This window comes from Plectropomus leopardus, chromosome 2 (genome assembly GCF_008729295.1).
Source record: "Plectropomus leopardus isolate mb chromosome 2, YSFRI_Pleo_2.0, whole genome shotgun sequence".
Lineage (NCBI taxonomy): Eukaryota > Metazoa > Chordata > Actinopteri > Perciformes > Serranidae > Plectropomus > Plectropomus leopardus.
The window spans coordinates 35,376,675-35,397,193 of record NC_056464.1 but is presented as its reverse complement, the minus strand read 5'-3'; the positions used below and the strand labels follow the sequence as shown (position 1 = coordinate 35,397,193).

The 20,519-nt window shown below is 39.5% G+C and overlaps 1 protein-coding gene across 1 annotated transcript; it reads right to left on the bottom strand.

The window, feature by feature from the left end:
* Positions 1 to 3,669: 3,669 nt before the first annotated feature.
* Positions 3,670 to 20,341, bottom strand: LOC121948723 (alpha-tectorin-like). The gene is made up of 14 exons (XM_042494153.1): positions 20,284 to 20,341; positions 19,627 to 19,732; positions 17,010 to 17,238; positions 15,893 to 16,049; positions 14,068 to 14,161; positions 13,871 to 13,933; positions 12,700 to 12,902; positions 11,516 to 11,647; positions 9,661 to 9,851; positions 8,448 to 8,596; positions 7,304 to 7,546; positions 6,058 to 6,220; positions 5,449 to 5,538; positions 3,670 to 3,769 (listed from the first exon to the last, which is right to left on the bottom strand). The coding sequence occupies exons 1-13, from the start codon at positions 20,339 to 20,341 to the stop codon at positions 5,449 to 5,451; spliced, it is 1,878 nt and encodes a 625-aa protein (XP_042350087.1). The 3' UTR covers positions 3,670 to 3,769.
* Between the last annotated feature and the right edge of the window lie 178 nt (positions 20,342 to 20,519).

The following is a 20,519-nucleotide window of genomic DNA, read 5'->3' as shown; positions in this document are numbered from 1 at the left end:
GTATAGCTGAAAACACACCCATAATAATAATTAGCATTTTTAAATACAAAATAAATGTTTACAGATAAGAATAAAGCAGTTTCATCTCTTCTTCGCGTGAGATGTTCAGGTCATTGAATCAAACTGGACCTGGAAAATTCAGATTTGGGAGCAGCTTGACCGGTTCGTTAGATTAGATAATAGTGTATATTAATGCGTCACCAGGAAATAATTTAAAGACAATAAATGGATCTTTCTGCAGCAAATTTCACACTCTTCCTAGAATTTACCGGATGGATGAAAATCGGTCGTATTCTTGTTATCACAGAGGTGATACGTTTGCCCTCCACTGCAACACCAGCCGCTAACACTGGTGACTTTAACATCCTCCACAGAGCTCACTTTAACTTCATTTGACGCCCGCTGAGGGTTAATTTCAGACCTTTATTGTGTCGATTCCTGTTATTTTTATGTGTTTTGCATCTGTTTTAATGTTTGCTGTTTGAGATTATTTTATTGTGCCATATGGATCCTCGTGCCTAAGGGAACATGAATGTTTTTTGTTGTTGTTGTTGTTAAATGTTGTATGTGACAGCACCATACATACCAGGTCATCTGTATGTATTCAGCTCTGTCTGAGGATGTTAACGCTTTAGCACACAGGATGTTATTATGTGGTTATTGGCAGTACAGTTCAGGTTGATCAGAGAAATATCCCTCAATAAGCAATTAATGAGTTTTTTTTCTTTAGCATTTGTCTATAAAATGTTAGAAAACACGGAAAAAAAACAGTTTTCCAGATCCCAAGGTGACGCCTGCGATCACCTGACACACTGTGTGCTGAAGTGTATGTCTTTGTGGCGGACAGAGATTGTGAATCTTGATCTCCGGTGAATCCTGATGACTCAGATCACTACAATCCAAGTTTTGGCACTCAGAGCGTTTGTTTTAGATCTCTGTGCTGAAATCATTTTGTTTTATTTAGTGCAATCCGGTCCAACGCGACGGTGTTCACGTCTTTGAATGGTCATTAAAATGTATCAGTATGTTTCTCTGCAGCACTTTACCCATGAGGGGTGGAAGACAAGTCCAGAGGTGTGTTTGTGAAAAACAGTTAAACTCAGAGTCCCAGAGACGGCGCTGGATTACAAGTAAATTGCAATGAAAAACCACTTTTCGTTCTCCAGGTCGTTCACAGTCACACACCAAATGTTTTCCAATATTTTGTCCCGATGTCGCCTTTAAATAAAAATAATGCAGCAGCAAAACAACCCTCCTCATCATCTATATTCCAATAAAGAAAATCTAGCCAGCCTGCTGTGATGAAATGATAACTGTATCAACCGAATGAATATTTGATTAAAAAATGGTTCAGGAAAACCGAGTCGTGTTTATTGCAAATGCTCGTAGTGAATTTTTCTTTTAATGTTTCTTATAACTGTGTAAAAACAAATCAAAGAAGTAAAGTGAAAAAAATTAAAGTTTGTGTTTTCTATTTATTTAGCTACAGTATACTGTAGTTAATGTAAAAATTTTACGTTATTTCTTTGATTTGTTTTTATTAAGGCATTTTTTTAATCTTTTACATAAACTATGGTAATCAGGGATATACACAAGTGTGCTCAGAATAAAAGTTTGTAAGTGCTTCAGATTTGGAAAATGACTGAATATTGCTCACAGGGCTAAAACCTTTTTTTTCACCATAGTTTATTTTGAGAGGTGGGGGAGAGGGTGCGCAAAAAGGGAGAAGAATGTCAAATAATTTTAAGCACTTGATGTTTTTTTTTTGTTTGCTTTTTGGACTTAGGGGTGGGAAACATAGCTTTAAATGGCTGCATTTGTATTTATTTTAAATACCCTTTGTACCCCAAAACCTGCCAAAGGTTCTGGAAGTCATGTTTTCTTTGAAAATTCTTAAAATTATACTATTTATCATCGCCATAAACTGTAAAAACAGAAATTATTATTAGGATTTCAAATTTGTCCTTGGACACGGTACGTGTAATAATTGCCCAGAAAAAAAAAAGTCAAATCTGAGCTTAAACTAGTGCTATTTCATCAAAGTCACTTTATTCTACGTCTGACCAGAAAAAAACTGTTTGCACGAACAAACCAGCATGCTTTTCCCCCAAATCCTGGATTTCATCTTAAATTTTTAACTTTCAAACATCAAATGGTAAGTTTTTAAAATCTAATAACTAATTTCTGTGGAGGACGCCTCATGAATAATAAACCAGGAAGACTCTCCCATGATAAATACAGAACAGTCCCTAAACTGCGTGTCCTTGCACGCGGTAGCAGTGTGACGCAGAACTACGATAGCCGGCGTGAAAAAGCGAAGTGTCCTATCCAGAGTCCGTGTTTGGTTTGTCCGCTCTGGGCTACTGTAGAAACAACATGGTGGATTTTGGAGGGAGAAGAGGAGCAGCTGGACATTAACGGCTCACTGTGAGGTAACGAAAACACGACGGCTCTGACATCCAGCTGATTATAAACTCATGAAAACATAGTGATGCTTTTTAAGTGAGAAAATTCGTGATGTGAAATGATGTGAGCTGACCGTGTAAATCCTGCAAAGAGCTGAAGGTGTCCATTTGACTTTTTTGGGGCTTTAGGGGCAAAATAAACAAACAAAACAGTCCCGACTTTAAGTTGAAGAAAGTTTAAGTCGTTAGGGCGGATTTGTTAGCGAGTAGCTGCTTATTTACATATCCAGCTGTTAAAGAACAACATTTAGAGTCCTGTTTGTGTCCATCTGATTAATTTAAGTCCGTTATTTAGCTCCGTTTTGTTCTCTACCAGCTCCTGAGGGACACATTTGTCTCTGTAGCTGCTAAATGCTCCACTGTGACCACCAGCTAGCTTCTCTGTGCGGTGCTGAGAAGGTAAACAGTGAGTTTTTGGGAGTTTTTTTTCTGATAACAACACAGACAGAGCGCTGAGAGTAAACCTGAACAGTATACTTGGGGTCAGATTGCTAAAAAATGAGCTGAAACTTTATTTAAAGCTCTGTAAAGTCTAAAAAAGCTGCAGATTCAGGTGATAGCTCTCTTAGGTTCATCGCTATGACTAAGTGTCAACTCTCACAGTTATATGATTAATTGTGATGAAAAATAGAGCTGGAGCCTCTTGGATTTCTATTTTTAAGTAAGGTGTAAAGAAAAAAAAGAATAACACCGGTGCTCATGGAGGAATACTTCCTCCAGAAAATCACAATTTTGTCACTGCAGAAATTAATGCAAATTCAACAAATGTCTTCATGATGTGTGCGAGTTTATGATTTAGTTTAATTGTTGAAATCAAGTTAGAGGAAAGTGCAGAAAATCTTCCGTAATAAAATACATTTTAGGCCACAATGAATGTGACAGAACTGTGAGAGATCCTAGAGGGAGTGTAAAAAGTCAAAATAGTCATATAGCTGTTCAATCAAGAGTTACACCGTCACCAAATAACCCTTATTTAAACTCCGAAAAAGATTTGCTCAGCCATGTTGATGAGAAATTATCCTCTCTCAAATATCCCAGCGTAATTTTCTCCTTGTCAGGATTTGGCTGTCGCTCTCATTCAGACAGCTGATGTTTTTGCTGCTGTTAAATCAGTTGATTGTTTCAGGTAAACCTTAAATTAAAGTTTTGTGTGCCATGTGGCTTCACAGCAATCATAACTGAGCTAATCTTTTCAGGAGGGGATGATCATAAAATCGAAGACGTTCAGGCATCCAGACTCTTCATCAGGAATCATTCTGGAGGTTCACACTTTGTCGTCCAGTCCTGGTCACCATGGAAACAACCTGAGAAGACAACCCTGGGAAGTCATCACAGCAGGAAAAGGTCTCCCCTCCGTCTCACAGATTTTAAGGTAAGCAGTAGAATTGTAAAGGCCGTTATAAACTATATAGACATTCGGGAGAGCAGATGTGGTTTTGTTTAAGCTTCATTTGACGCCTGCATGTGTAGACAAAAGAGACTCCTGAGGAACGTGCTGGTATTTAAAAGAGTATTTCACTGCTGGAAGGGTAGTGTCCTCTAACCCTACCTCGATTATTGAGGCCAATATTTGTCATTTCCCCAATTATCTGTATCAGTATTCTATTTTAATGATTGCCAATAAAATTAATCAATGAAAAAGTGCAAAGAAGGTGTCACATGGGAGGAACTTTTACTTTGTAAACTCCAGGGAGTGGCTTTGTTACTTATTTTTTAATTTCAATTTTCACTTGACTTGAAGGAATTTAAACAAAGTTTTTTGTTGTAGTTTGTTATATTACATTCTAAATATTGACAGAAATTTCTTAATTTTTACTGTAAATGCATATCAGTTCTGTTATGGGTCTCATTAACTGCCAATAATCACTATTAGACCCCTACTGTCGTCATAAAACTGGGCTGTCTGTGCAGCAGAAAACAAGCAAATACTTTTAAAATTGGTGCTACATGACTAATGAGAAATAAACAATACAGTTTCAGAATCTTGGTTCATAATCGATCAGCACTGCCTGATTTTAGCCTGATCTGAGCTTTAGTGACAGGGTGTCTGTGAGGCGTCGCTACAGTCTATTAGTGTGCCACACTGAAAGCTAGCGAGCGTTTTTGCACGGTAAGTTTAAATAAAAAGTCAGTACAAAGATGTGATTGGACACAAATTCACACCAGGTGGCGCTGGACACAAAAATGTGTATTTCCTGTCCTTCTCGTAAATGTTTCAGTTTGAGTGAGAATTTCGTGTGGCGCTGTGTTGCGATAACCGGTCAGCGTTAATATCTAGTTGAGATTCTCCTGACGTTATTGAGATGCAGATGTGAAGGATAAACATGTCCCTGTTTGTGGACACACGGAGCTTCACTCAGCGTCAGTGCTGTTCAGAGACAGAACAAATAAGACCCTGAAGGGCTCAGAGATCAGGGAGCAAAGCTATAAAGTTACACGGTGAGCTCTGAAAATACATCTGTGTCTTGTGTGAGATGTTTTTGTTGAGTTGCTTTTTAGCTCTTTAGTAATTTAAGTTCTTTTAATGTGGAAAGTAAACAACAACAGAGGGTGTGTAACGCGCTGCAGAGACAGTCTGATAAATAACGCACTTTCTTCACTCTGCTTCAGGGCACGGCGTCATTCGTTGTAGAGACAGTTCAGTTGCTATCGTTTGCAGATATTTTACTGAATTATGGGACTTTGAACTTCCTCCAGTTGCCTCCTGACTCCTGGTTGATGACTTTGACTCCTACCCAGTTTTCCCTGTTTAAATCTCTGGAAAAACACTAGAAATTGGACTTTCAGTAAAGATTTTGTCTCCTTTTTTTGTCCAACTTTAATCATGCTTGTATGCAGAAATTCAAAGATCAAAACAACACAGCACAGGAACTTAGCATCCACCCACAAAGCGACAAAATCTAATGCTGTTTTTAAAGTTTTCAGTGCAAGCGGAGGTGAAGCAAATTTTCAGTGCTGCTCATTAGTCAGAGACGTGTCTTACCTACGAACCCCAGGCTAAGATGATGACGGGTGGGTTTTCTTTTTGTTTAGACTTGACTGATCTGCGTCTCCTACCATTCTGGGAGCAGTCCTGGATTCAAGACAGACAGACAGACAGAGAGAGGAGTTTCAGAGTCAGTCCACACTTTAGAAACGACACTGATCCAGACATTTGTGGACTAAGACCAATAAAAATAAAAAATAGCCACAGGCAGAAATTCTGTGATTCAAACCAACACCATTCAGAGTTGAAAGCTGTGAAGGATCAACACTTTGGACACTTTGGACACTTAAAGTTACCAGTAACGATCAGACAGATGCTGAGTAATTATGATAAAATTTGTGCTGGGCCGTGGTCTTAATTTGCAACGCCCTTGGTCAGTTGCAAAAACATTATGTTTTTACAACTTAATTAAAAAAACTTGAGTGATTTTTGGACAAAGTTTTATTGATTTATGGCCAAACTTTGAACCAGGCCGAAGCACTTGTTTGGAACTTTTGGCCTATTGAGCGATTCTTGTGGCTGATCTTAAAACTGATGTTATGTTCTAACAAGATGAAATGTCACTTGCATGTATTAGTGTCTGTGTGAGTGTTTTTGGGAACGTACCGGGACGCAGACCTCCTTGCTTTTGATGCACAGGCTCATTTGGCAGTGCAGGTAGACGTCTCCAGATTTCCCGGAGAACTGGAACATGTTGAAGGAGAAGTAGTTTGAATGTCCTTCTCCGTTGCTCTCCACATGTAAGGTTTTGTCATCAGTGTTCGGACAGCTGCTCAAAAAAGAGAAAACACACACGACGTCACCCGCTGCAGTCGTTTGATGTTCCATAGAATTTATCAAATCTGAATCCAGCATCAAATCCTCCCGAATTCAGGTTTAGGGGGAAAAAAAAACATTTTTTTACGCCTATGAATACACGCCTTCCAAACCAGCAGGGCATGTTTTCTTAACGAATCGCCAGTAAAATGGATACAAAATACAAAAATTCCTGCAGATCCTTAAAAACTCTTAAAAAGCATTGAATTCCTTAATCTAAAGGCCTTATAAGCCTCATAAGGCCTTAATTGGTATTAAAATGTCTTTAATCAATCTTTCAAAAGTTTTTAAAATGATAAGAGGACTGTATAATTTTTTAAGAAGTTGCATTACACAATCTCAAAATAATTGGTAATGTCTATAATTTTTTTTAAATTTAAAAAAAATTATATATATATATGATTGACTGCTACTCGCATTGATGGCACCAAAAAGTGTTGCTACATGTTGCATTATTTATTTGGCCAAAATTGTTCCTAACCTCATTCAGTTTTGGTCATTGTAAAGTTGGTCTTAAAATCTATTCATAGTGCCATTAACGAGGACTTTAAAAAGTCTCGAATCTGTCTTACATGAAGCTGTAGGAACCCTGAAACACAAACGGTCCTTTAGTTATATTTAAATGTTCAGTTCTAATCATATTCTGAATTCATTACTTTTTAAAATTGATATATATTTTTAAAAAAGCTGGTACATATTAATGGAAAAAGAACTGACGGAGTATCTATGGTTGTTTCAGAGAATGTATGGTGTATCTGGAAAATTTGCCCCAAAGTCATGTAAATTTATCGGTAAAAATGTGTTTGAACGCTGTGGATTGTGTAACCTTTGGACAGAGCTAGTCTAACTGTTTCCCTCCTTGTGCCAAGCGAAGATATCCAGGCTTTTGGTTCATATTTACTGTACAGACATGAGAGTAGCATCTCTCCGGCCATAGATCCAGCCATCAGCTCCCAGCGACAGTGAAAATGATTTCTGGGCTCTATAAATATTTGACTGGAAACTTTGTGTCATCAGACCTCTGTGTGTCTCTCACCCATTCGTGATTAGCTGGTATCGGTCTGTCGATTCAGCTGATTCTTCGTGGGTTGCAAAGCAGGCGTGTGTCACCAAAGCAACGTTATTGTTCAGGCCGTCCGCCTTCAGCTCAAACCACACCTTCTGGTTGAGTTTGAGGTGTGTGTCCTGGGTCACAGCCTGTGTGCGCCCAGCGTCAGTGTAGGCCTTCATGGTCAGGACGTAGTCCCAAATACCGTTTGAAACATACGCCACCGAAGAGCTGCAGAACAAACGCATAAACATCAGCTGTCTTATAGTTACAAGCCTCTAAACTGAGTAAATGTAACGGAGTAGATTTACTCAAGTATTGTTCTTAACCCTTAGGGACTATTTGGGGCATTTTACACGCTTTTTATTATTAATTATTTGATAATTTTGGCCAGATTGTGTATTTTTTTTTAATCTTGGAATTTCCTGCTCAGCTCACACAATAAGTCTAAAAAATACATAATGGAAACAAAATTACAAATTACATTAATTACAATTAATTAGCGCACTAGAATAAACAAAAAGGGCTTAAAGGGCTCTGAATTAGTTACATTCATACTGTTAAGTGCAAATAATCACTGAAACCCATTCAAACTGCAATTGTTGATCCCACAGCTGTTGACTGCAACTGAACAGTGCTTTTCTAGTCTTTTTGACCACTCGAAGCACTTTCACACTACATGTCACATTCACCCATTCACACACATTCACACACTGGTGTTCGAGGCTAGCGTTCGTGGTGCCACCTGCTGCTCAGTAACCACTCACACGCATGCACACTCTGATGACGCAGCATCGGGAGTAATTTCATAGGAATGCTCCGTATGTTAATGTAATCTGCTCTTTCTAAGGTAACGGAAACACGATTCTTATTTTCAAAGAATTACACACTAAAGAAACACTTATATTTGATTTCTGCCAATATATCTCCCTAAATCCTGCACACTGAACCCTTTAGGTAAAAATGTGGGTATTACTATTATATATTAACATTGAAATTATACTTTATGTATTATATATTTTACCTGACTCAGAGGGGCAGGAGGAAGCATGTCACAATTAAGACAAAAACTATCTGCTCCACATGCATACTGCCTCATTTTTTATCTTGCCAGGAAATAACCAGGACACACCTGCTGGTGCCGCTTTTGACTTTGATGTTCACTGCGAAATCGATGTTTATATCTGGAATAACAAAGGGGCAGGTGAAGTCAACCAGTTCGTGACTGCTGCCCTCCTGCAGGACGGCATTCTTGTTGATAAGTTCATCGTCACTGTTCATCTGCAAGGACACAGAGACGTTGTTACTGCAGAAAACCAATGAGTTTACTGAAGCTTTAACCTCTGGTTGTTATATTTGATGTTTTTTAAGATCAGGGTTCGTACTTTCATTAAAACCTGGAAAAGTCGTGGATATTGCAAATGGCAGTATCCAGGCCTGGAAAAGTTTTGGAAAACTAAATCTACCCAGAAATTTTTGGACAAATAATGGAAAACTGTTTCACAAATCTGTATAATAAAACATGGTGTGTTCAAGAATCCTCGTGAATTTGAAAATCCAATGAGATATATACATACATACATACATACATCATATATATACATATATATACATATACATATATATATATATATATATATATATATATATATATATATATATATATATATATATATAGTTTTTTACAGTTTATGGCTGTGACAAATGGTGTCATTTTGGTGTGTTTTTAATGAAAAAAAAATTTTTTTTTCAAAAATAGCGAAAATATTGAAAGAAAATTCCAAAAATGTTTTCTTCAAACATCAACAAATGCATACATACATATATATATATATATATATATATAGTTTTTTGCAGTTTATGGCTGTGACAAATGATGTCATTTTGGTGTGTTTTAATGAAAAAAAGAAGAAAGAAAAGAAAACATGCCCTCAAAGCCCACAGGGGTCAGTTGGTTTTGAACCCTGACCCTCAGATAAATAGTCATTTAATGTTGTATGCCCTTCCTCTAAGCCAAAATAAATCTTAAGTCCCTCCCCAGTGATTAAAAAAAATTCAAATGCTTTTCCCTTTCAGCACCACCCCTTCCCCTCTCATAAATAGCAAACTATCCTTTAGATATATTGAAATATTCAGTTCTAATCCTGTTCTGAATTCATTATTTTATGAAATAGATAATAATGTATATTTTAAAAAAAGCAATGAAAAAGAATGATGGTCGTTTCAAAGATGTATGGTCTTGAAATTTTGCCTCAAAGTCAGAGCATCAATTTTAGAATGATTTAAACCTAAAGAGGGCATCTGGCTGCTTTTTGAGAGTTGATAAGTAAAGGAGAGAGACCCACCCTGATCATCGTCCCGCAGGGCTTCTCACTGGAATCAAAGCTTAAGGTCACCCGGTGGGTCACGGCGTCCTTGTTAGCTGTGCATGTCTTGTCATAGAGGTGTAATTTAGAGTAGCTGATTCCTTTGTCCTCCAGGAGGCAACCAACCAGAGAAACCGACCGAGAGCTCCCGTCGCAGACCGCAGGGTCACCTGAACACCAGGACACACGACGGAAATGAAAACAGTTACTGCCGTGCAAAAGTTTGGAATCATTGGTTAAATTCATTTTGTTTTCTTTGCTTTATTACTGCCTGTTTTAACGGATAAAAACATTATAATTCAGACATCAATTGTATCATAAAGATAGTTTTATCCCCAAAAGCTGAATAATTAAATGATCAAACCTTCTATTTAGACGTTGTCCTCAGTGTCAGGAGCGAATACTGTGAAAACTTGAATTTGGAATTTGTTTCTCTGTCCAGAAAAGCGACAGTGACCCTGGATCATTATTGAACCACAACAGGGCAACTAGGTTCTTAATATTAAGTTGATCTGTTTTATTTTGGGTCTTCTGCAGTTCACTCAGTGGTTAGATTGAATTGGTTTAAACTATAATTTGTCAGTATACAGCAGGGATCCTCAGCTCGCTCTGCTTGGGGGCCACTTTTACAAAATGACAGGAGGCCAGGGGCCAGTCGCAGCAGGTTTACACGTTCATACATGTTTCTAGGATCTAAGGACGTTGTTAGGATTTTAGGACATTTCTCAGATTAAAGGGCATTTCTAGGATTTTGGGACGTTTCCAGGACATTAGGACATTTCTAGGGTTATAGGACATTTCTTGGATTTTAGACATCTCTAGGATTTCAGGACATTTTTCGGATTTTAGGACATTAGGGGCTTAGCCAGGACCTTTGTTGGGGGATGTGGGGGATCCTCCACTGACACTTGTTTTTATAAACAAGCTTATTTGTTTTGTGCACTCACCTTTGTATACTAAAAGTACAAAAACAATTACCTCTGTGAATGACTTTATTTTTATAGTGAATTAGAAAATGGGGGTCTACCCAGCATCCTATTGGGAGCCAGATTTGGGCCTTCCCAGTGGGTATCACTGGTCTATAGTATGTTCAGTTCATTTTCCTGATCTAAATCCAACAGTGCTAACCCTCAACTAATCTTCTATTTTATCAGGAAGTTTGAAGAATAGCTTTAATTGCGTTGCCTGTTAATTCCAGTTTATTATAGACATTATTGTGCATTTGAGACAAAACAGGAGTCTGTTCCTGTTTAAATCGTAACTCATTTTGATGCTGAGCTTTTAGTTTCTTTTACCATTGAGTGGTGATTAGACTTTGGTGGTATTTGGCATTTCATACCTACATAAAACTCACCCAAAAAGATCTTGGTCACTCTTGCTAGTAATCTAGTTCATAAGTCTACTGTTCCAACACTCACCGGCCCCCTTTTAGTCAAAATAAATCCTTGATTCACCAAATTAGATTTTAAAAAACATGCCGTTATTCCCCACAGTGTCTCTCTGCTGTTGCTGGCTGCCGCCTGTTTACAGTCCTGTAACTTCTCCTTCCACCACCATGTGTCACTGTCTTTCAACTCAGCTTTCTTAACAGAAAGCAGAGCCCCTGTTCTTGAGACAATATTGAAAAACATACTTTTGTGATTTGTGATTACAGCTGATTTAGTTAACTGTTAGGATGGCGCAACTGACTAAGTTTAGTTTGAGGCTAACTAATTAAACTGTAGCAGTCAGTGTTGACTTTGCTCTCAAACTTAATGATCTAAGTTGAGCTCAGCATGTTGACACTGCAGAGGGTAAAAATCTACACTACTTTGTAGTGTAACAGCCCTCTTACCCAAAGTGTCGTCAGTTCTGTATGGGGAGGCAAATATGGCCCGACAGTGGCAACGGGTTCCATCACCATTGCTGTTATCACCGCAGAACTCCTCGGCACTGCAGAACTGGCCCTGACAGTAAGCCTGAGGGGCTGCAGCTGCAGAGAGAGAGACAGAGGGAGGTGTTACATGCTCAGAGGAAACATCACATGAAACTGGTGGTGCCTGCTCTTTTAAAGGGTCAGTGTGGAGGATTTAGGGGGATTTTGTGACGTCTACTGGTGAGGATTTCAGATTGGAACCAGTTGAAACTTCTCGCTCAGGGGTTCATTGTTCAGGAGGTTTTTATTGGGAGTTTAATAATCCACAGGTCTCTTCTCCAAAACAAACAGACCAGGAATAGAATAGATGGTGATTATTTCATTGTTGACATCGACTGTCCCTCTTCTATTTCGGTTAGCAAAAAATTAGTCTTAAACTTAATTCTGAGTGGCATTAAAAAAGCCTTAAAGCTTCAACTTTAACTTGACTTAAGCTGCGGGATGCCTGCATTAGGTACATTTAGAGTTTTTTTTTTACAAAGAGCTGAATTATCTGCAGAGGTCTCCTCCTCCAAAACAAAGTGACTCTTTAATCTGTAAAAACACAGGAAAAAAACACATTTAGAAATTTGTATTTTTCCGACACTACTTGTCGTAGCGTTTCTGACTATGGTTGCAGACGTGAAAATGCAGAAACGCAAATGGCCCTATCTAGAGCCAGTGTTTGGTTTGTCTTGCCTGGGCTACTGTAGAATCATGGCGGTGCAACATGACAAACTCCATAAACGACGACTCGCTCCCTGTATAAAGGGTTTATTCTAAGGTTATGAAAACACAGCGGCTCTTATTTTCAGGTGATAGTACACTGAAGAAAAAATACTTATACTCTGTGTCTGGGAGTGAGGTTCATACAAAGATGCAAAAGTACAATCTGTAGTTTCTGCAACAGTCTTGAAGTTGTTGAAGATGTTTGAGCTGGGTGATGAGCAGGGAGATCTGGCTGCTGGTGAGGTGGAGGAAAGTTTACCACAGTTCATCCACACATTGTTATGATACAAAGCTGGTTGAAAACAGGTGAAGTGTCCCTTTAACATCTGTCTAAGTGAAGTGACCCTTTAAATCATCTTTTCTTTGCATAACTAAAGATTGAAGGACAGTCTTACAGCAGGCGGCACTTGTCCTCCAGCTGTCCATTGCGTCATCGCTGTACAGGCTGCAGGCTCTGGCGTAAGCCTCCAGGAACTGGCACTTGAGTCCGTCCTTGGCAGGATAATGGCACAAAGTGTTTGTGCAGGCAGTGACGTAGGGCGTGTGGCCGACGTTGCTGTGACATGTCATGAAGGGCGCCTGCGTCAGGAGATTGCAGCTGTTCCAGTGAGTTCATAGAGGGAAAGTGGGAGATGAAACAATGAAGTTTAGTCAACACAGAATATGTTTCCACTGTTGTGACTCGGGTTGCAACAGAGATTTTCACAGCACGATACCCCACTGTCAAATTTGAAGCTTTTATGTTTTTAAAAAAAGCAGTTTGACAAGTGGCAAGTGACTACAGAACGCCATAACCCTGAGCACGGCTGTACAACCTCGTTGTGGTGGCGACTGTGGTGTAGTTTGGTTATCGCTTTTTATGAGGGGTTGATCAATACTATTTTTTCAGGGCAGATACCAATACCGAATATTAGTAGTTAATGAGGTCAATAACTGATATTTGGAATCGATATGCATTTACAAAAAGAATGAAAATCTTTCTGTCAATATTTAGAATTTGGAATATAACAAACTCTATTACAAAACGTTGCTCAAATGCCTTTTACAAATGTTTAATCAAAACTGAGGCATTCAACATCATACATAAAGTTCCCAGCAACTTTTTTTAAATAAAGTCAAATGAAAATTTAGATAAAAATAAATGAAGTGAAAGTTTCTCCCATGCTGACACTTTCTTTGCACTTTTTAAATTAATTAATTTTATTGGCGATCAGTAAAATAAAATGCTGATTCAGATATTCTGCAAAATGCCAAATATCGGCCCAGATAGTCAGCCAGGCTGGTTATCTGTCGATCGCTACGTTTTACTTCTAGCGATGACATGTATTTCTCAGAAATTATATAGATGGTACTAATCCCCCCCACAGCCACTCCTTTTGTAATAATGATATATATGAGAAAAAAAGTATTTTTCTACTGGGTGTCACATGATCCTGCAGTACTGACTGTGGTCACTGTGTCAGAAATGTCCTCACTGTTTAAAAAACCGAAATAAAAAGATTCATTATCTGAGTTTATGTATGTTTGACAGGAGCGTTTCATCTGCGTCAGGTGCGTTCTGCTCACCGTGCAGTCATTCCACTGCAGTCGCTTGTGTCATCAGTGTCGTCATTGTGGTCCGTGTCACAGCTGGGGGGGCAACAAACAGCATAAACAAACACTCAAAGCACCCAAACCTCTATTCATTTTGTACAAAGACCCCGCAGTATGTGTGAAATCCATCACTAGTAGAAATAGACTGCAGGTTGTGATGGAGGTCTTACCCTTCCTCGCCCTCCTCAGAAAGCTTGTCACCAGTTAAATCCCCGTTTGAGTTGCCACATAAACCCTCCACAGTTGGAGCTTGTCCACTCGGTCCTGCCCAGTTTCAAGAGAGAGAATGGGATCAGTAAACAGCATTTCTCACTCATAGATAAAAAACAGTCACATGATCACTTCTGAGGATACAAATGTTGGGGAAATGAGTCGGGCCTGGCAGCGTTTTCATATTGTGCTTGGACTGTAAAAATGCAGCAGTCACTTTTTCAAAAGTCTACCTACCACTTTGAACAAAGAGGAAAAATACTCAATCTGTAATGGTCTGTTGGAATTCAAAGCTCTCTGTGTAACTGCAGCAGGATGCTCATTCCTGTCCGTCTGCTACCCTGTTGCTCTGGGCTACTCTCGTTTCCTCCACTAACACAAAATGGAAAAAAATAGTGAAAAACTGGTAGTGTCTGTTGTGAACGCAGTATCTCAAGAACACCTTGAGGATGTTTTTTCAGATTTTGCACAAACATCCACTTTGACTGATGAGCTGATTAGAATTTGGTGTTTAAAGGTCAGTGTGACCTTGTGTTCATTAAGTTACATTTAAATGCCTGTTTAATAACAATTTTTTAACTGAAATGAATACGATCAAGCTACTGAATTGTCACAAATACTCTATCAACTTTCTTTCGGTGGACTATCCAAATAAAGTGTTACCAGCAGTTTGGATTTGACACCATAGATGATAAAACTGTGGATAAAAGTAAGACTGTTTGCTGTTTTTTTAAAAAGTAATTGCCTTACAATACTACCACTGCTACAACTAATAATATTGCACTGAAGGGGCGGTCGGTGAGCAGGCGACCTATATGCAGAGGCTGTCCTCGCTGCAGCGACCACGGGTTCAATTCTGGCTCGGCCCTTCGCTGCATGTCTCCCCCTCTCACACTTACGCTGTCCTGTCCCAATAAAGGCAAAAGCCAAAAACATAATCTTTTAAAAATTTAAATAAAAAATGCACTGAAGCACTGGAGGCAAACAGCATTGATTCAACTGTATTTTAGGCTTTGTGGGTTTGAATTACTTTTGACCTTTGAGATCTGTCTGTTTGGATTTGATTTTTCTTGAAAAAGAGACTGCTCCACTGTGGACAATAATACAATGAGTGCAGGAAAAGCAGGACCGACAAGTCTCTGTTAAAACTTCCACAGCAGCTGCATACTTCTGTGCACCATTTAAGCTTCTGCGACGTTGGAGTCAAAATGTAATGACAGATGTTTTGTTTGCAGACCACTGTCTTATCTAATCAAACCATACCCACGCAGTCCCTTTGAAGCAAGTTAACTCTTCTGGACTTTAAGTTTTATTGTCTCTTGTTAAGTTCTCAATATTAATTGTTATAGAAATATAGATAGAATATAAAACTAGGTTTTCAGGGGCTTTAAATCCTGATTCATCTACCCAACACCTTAATTTAGCACTTTCCACAAAGGCTCTGATTGACCAGGTTGTTTCTCCAATTAGTCCTCACGAAAATATGTTGCCAGCAATTCAGATGTGTGGAACAAGAGCCTTATTTTTCTGTTTAAAGATGACTTGAGGACAGCACCTTTTAATTTACCCCTCTGTCAGTCCACAGAGAGAATCACTCCTGTCACAGACTTAAAAAAGTTAACAGCCTACAGAGCTGCACAAAAATGGGGGTAAAAAATATTTACACTGATCCGTTAAAATAAAAAAATTGGAGTTGAATCCAAGAACAGTTTACTCAAGTTTTTGGATACTCCAACACAAACATCTCTTTAACACTGTTCCTGTAGTTATCCATCTGTGATGTACCTTTAATGTGTATCTGTGCAGTGTAGCCATCAAAGAAGACGGTCATGTCGTAGTTGGAGTGGGTGAACTTGGCGGTCACTCCGGCTTGGTTTTTGGAGACGTCCACACTGTGAAAACTCTTGCCTGTGGAGTCGATCGTCTCCTCTGTGTCGTCCACCTGCATCACAGGTGAGAGGAAAAGAACGGTAAGAACAATTATTCAAACAACTGATCATCTGTGTTTTTTATGTCTATAGCTGAGTGAGAAGCTGTGGGTTTTAATGAGGGGTCAACAGATTATTGGCCCGGCAAATTATTGGGGCAATATTTGGCCTATCTGTATCAGCGTTGTACTTCAGTGATAGCCGACAAAATCAGTTAATTAAAAAGTGCAAAGAAAGTCTCAGCATGGGAGGAAATTTTACTTTGTAAAACTTCGGAGAGCTCATTCATTCATTGTCCATAACCGCTTGTCCTCGCAAGGGCTGCGGGGGGGCCGGAGCCAATCCCAGCTGTCACTGAGCAGAAGGCGCGGGGTACACCCTTGACAGGTCACCAGACTGTCGCAAGTCCAACACATATAGACAGACAAACTTTCACACTCACAGTCACACCGAAGGGCAATTTAGAGTCACCAATCAACCTGACCTGCATGTCTTTGGACTGTGGGAGGAAGCCGGAGACCCCAAACCCAAGCAGGCACAGGGAGAACATGCAAACTCCGCACAGAAGGGCCCTGGCCCATGGACCGAACCCCGTTCCAACCCGGGATCGTACCAGGAACTCTCTTTCTGTGAGGCAACAGTGTTAACCATGACGCCACTGCGCCGCCCACTTCGGAGAGCCATTTTTATTTATTTATTTTGTATTTAAATTTTCACTTGACTTCATGAAAAAAATTTCGAAAGTTTCAGTTTTTCTAAAGTCATTTAAACAAAGTTTTGTGTTGGAGTTTGATATATTCCAATTTCTAAATATTGGCAGAAAGATTTGCATTTTTATTGGAAATGCAGATCGGTTCCAAAGATTGGTTGATTTAGTCCGGTGGATTACCCATGATTAGTAGATTCTTTTGCAATAGTCAATAGTCCTATACTGACATGTTAAAACTGTCACTCTGTTGCACCATGTATCTTACCGTAACTCTCCCGCCTTGTTCCAGACTGATTTTACCGTTGCTCAGAGACAGGGTCACACTGTCCAAGAAGCTGATGTCTTTACGCCGTCGTTCCTGGAATCTCGCCTTAACCACGACATTTGGGATTGATGAGGTCTTTAGCAGAGAGTACACACAGCGATCCTCGACAGCGTAAGCCTGGTCGCTGACGGTGATGACAGTGTGGCCGCTCACAGTGCACAGGGTGCACCTGATGGAGGTGAGGACAGATACAAGGACAAAATAACACTGTTAGTATGAGAACATATTTCCCCAAGACTTTATATTGATTAGAGATACGTAGTGAAATAACTGCAAAAACAAGACTAAGAGTCTACATTCTTGTGGCTCAATGAGGCTGTACTGACATCAGCATGCAAACTTGGATGAATGCGATTACATAGACATGAATAACCTGTTTATGAGGCTTATCCTGGTAAAAAATTATATTCAGGATGTGTTGTTTACATGAGCGAAGAAAAATGTGGGATTATTCATATTAGTGATGCACGATAATGATTATTTCAACTGATATGGATAAACCGATCATTTCCAGCTTTTCATGGCTGATAAGATACCGATAACTGATAATTTCTTTTTGTTTGTTTTTCATTACCTGAGGGTATTGAAGGCTGAGATGTGGTGATTACAGATGAATTTGTCATTTTCAAGAGCAAAATCTACTTCATTTTTATATTTTAGTTTTTTCCCCTTTTTATGTCAACTTGAACTTGCATTTTCGGAGACCTAAACATGCCCAAAAACTCATGAAAATTCGTATGCTCATCCGGCCTGGCGAAAAATGTCATATTTTGGTGGTTTCGGGAAATGGGCGTGGCAAAATGGCTCCACAGCGCCCCCTAACGTGTAGCCCCACTGCCCAGTTAAACTTACGTATGTGAAAATTGGTACACTTATGTATCATGCCCAGACACACAAAAAAGCCTCTTGGACCCACCCCCCCAAACCTGACAGGGACATGGCCATTTTGAAATTTGTGCTGATTTTGGGTGATTTTGGGCCTCATACTTTTGCGAACTTGTCCTACAGGATTCTCTCTTTATTTGTTCATTTATTATTTTTTAAGGCAGAACATGAAGAAAGGGCGCTAACAAGCACAGCAAATTATTATCTGGTTTTTGTTTGGGGTTTTTTGAGCGTGACTCGCGGCGCCTCTCCAGCATGTGGCGCTCTTGTTCGTTTGTTTTTGGATGTGGAAATGTTGTTTATTGCATAAAATCCGTAACAGTGTCCCCTACACTACAGTGAAAACCCATATTGATGGAGAATCTCTTCAATGGCGGGGAATGAGTTAAGAAAAAGAAGCAATGCGGGAAACCCTGCTGCTGACTGATGACGTGTTTTGGACTGATCCAGCAGCGCTGCAGTTTGACACGCAGCATAATGCAGTGTGTGTAGCACTGGCGGAGCAAAATCATGGGCAAAACGGGCGAAATTAAAGCAAAATAAGCTTGTTATTATCAGTTCTATTTATCAGCAAAAAATGTTATTATCGGAATTATCGGTATGACGTCATATCACAAAAATAACAACAACAGTCCATACCAATAAGAGTAAATACAATTCAAAGAATATAAGCTGTAAACACAGAAATATTGACACTTAGAGTTAAACACAATCAAGACAGAATAAAAGAATAAATTAAAAGACAAACTAAAACAGATTAATAAAAAATAAAAAACACAAAAGCAGGATACTCCAAAACCCTGTTGTTCATGTCCATGTAAATTCACTTTATGAAAACGCGAACAAGCTGATGTCAAACACATACAATCTTTATCCTGTCCGCCATCTGAGTTTGGTATCTTTTTAAAGTCCCCAAGGGGAAATTCAAATTTTCACTGTGTTGTCATTAACACACAAGCCTGAAATACACACAAAGGCACACACGGGAGACATACATGCACTAAATGGAGAGATGTCAGCGTGAGGTCGCTGCCCAGGACAGGCGTCCTGAGCTGTTGGGGGTTGATTGCTTGCTCAAGGGCAGCACGGCAGAGCCCAGCAGGTGAACTGGCCCCTCTTCAGCTAGACAATACTTGCTAACATGCTAACGTGCTAATTAGCACAAACACACATTGCAACTGAGGCTTAGGAGAATTTCATTATCAAAATGTGAAAGTGTTTAACAAAGTTATTAGAATTCATCCCGAGGGAGACATAAATGTAGACTGCATGACTGAGCCCTAAAACCCGAAAATGAGTTTGAATTTCTGCGTTCCCAGTTCCTTTGTCTCGGGTCTCAGTCAGATGAGGTCCCCGACAGATGAGGGGACTCTTTTGAGCCCCCATCTGAGATTAGCTGCCTTTATGCAACTGACAAATGGAGGAGGAGGCCGTGACTGTGTAGTTTTCACTATCAAACTTGTTCGTGCTGGGTTCCTGAAGAGGGCAACATTTAGGGACGCCGTGGTTCTGCTGAGGGACTTCAGACTTATTTCTAATATTTGGTGAAATGTCGCCTGTATTCACTCAAACAAACCCCTTTTCTTATTATGAGGAAGGGAAGACTTAGTTTACGTTAAAAAACCCTTTTAATGGCACTTTCTATAAAAAAAAATAAAGCAGAGGTATTTACTGATCTCCTTGGCAAAGCGCAGCGACGCCACGTGTACAAACGTGGAGGACTGCAGTCACGTAGAACAGCAGGCGAAGCATGGTGGATGAGGCAGGCAGACACGCAGCTGGAAGAGAAAGAATCACAACAGTCATCACAGGGACATTTTTTTGTGATGTTTTAATGATCTGTATGAACAGGAGCGATGATTACAGCAAGTAAAACCTGTTTTAATACAGCAGACATCTGAATGTAATTTTGAGGCAGACGTGAAATGTGAGCTCACATTTTAAGAAGATAAATGCTGCTCACATATGATTCATCAGTAATAATAGTTCAGTGTGTGCTGGATATGATAACACAACCTTTGAATTTTGACATTGTGCTAAACATAGATAACGGATTTGATTTATGCTTGATGCATGAGAAACCTGCAGTAAAGCCTCTGCCATGCTTTAAGCATGTCTGTTCACATAGACATACACTGACATACGCTGACGTGGCATTGTGACGAGGAAACTGTTGGATCTTTTATACTCCGTGCAGGTTTCTCCTCATGGCATACCGATATTTTCCAAACTGTTTAGGTCTGTCTTTCAAAAATGTCCTGTCTACAGCATGGCTTCTCAATTTTCTCTGCCAATCCACATCTGCATAGTTAGAAAATGACGGATGTACTTGAGCAGGTGAGGACAGCCGTGTTTGATAGTGTGACATCACTCTCGCTGTGCGACATATCAAGCTTAAATCAAGAACAGAATATCCAAACGGTTCCTCGTCACGATTCGGCAGCAGCTCATGGCCATACAACCGTCAGTGAAAGTATAATTTAGGCTTAAAGGTTCATTGTGTAAGATTTAGGGGGATTTATTTGCGTCTAGCAGTAAGGATGCAGATTGCCAGCAGCTGAAACT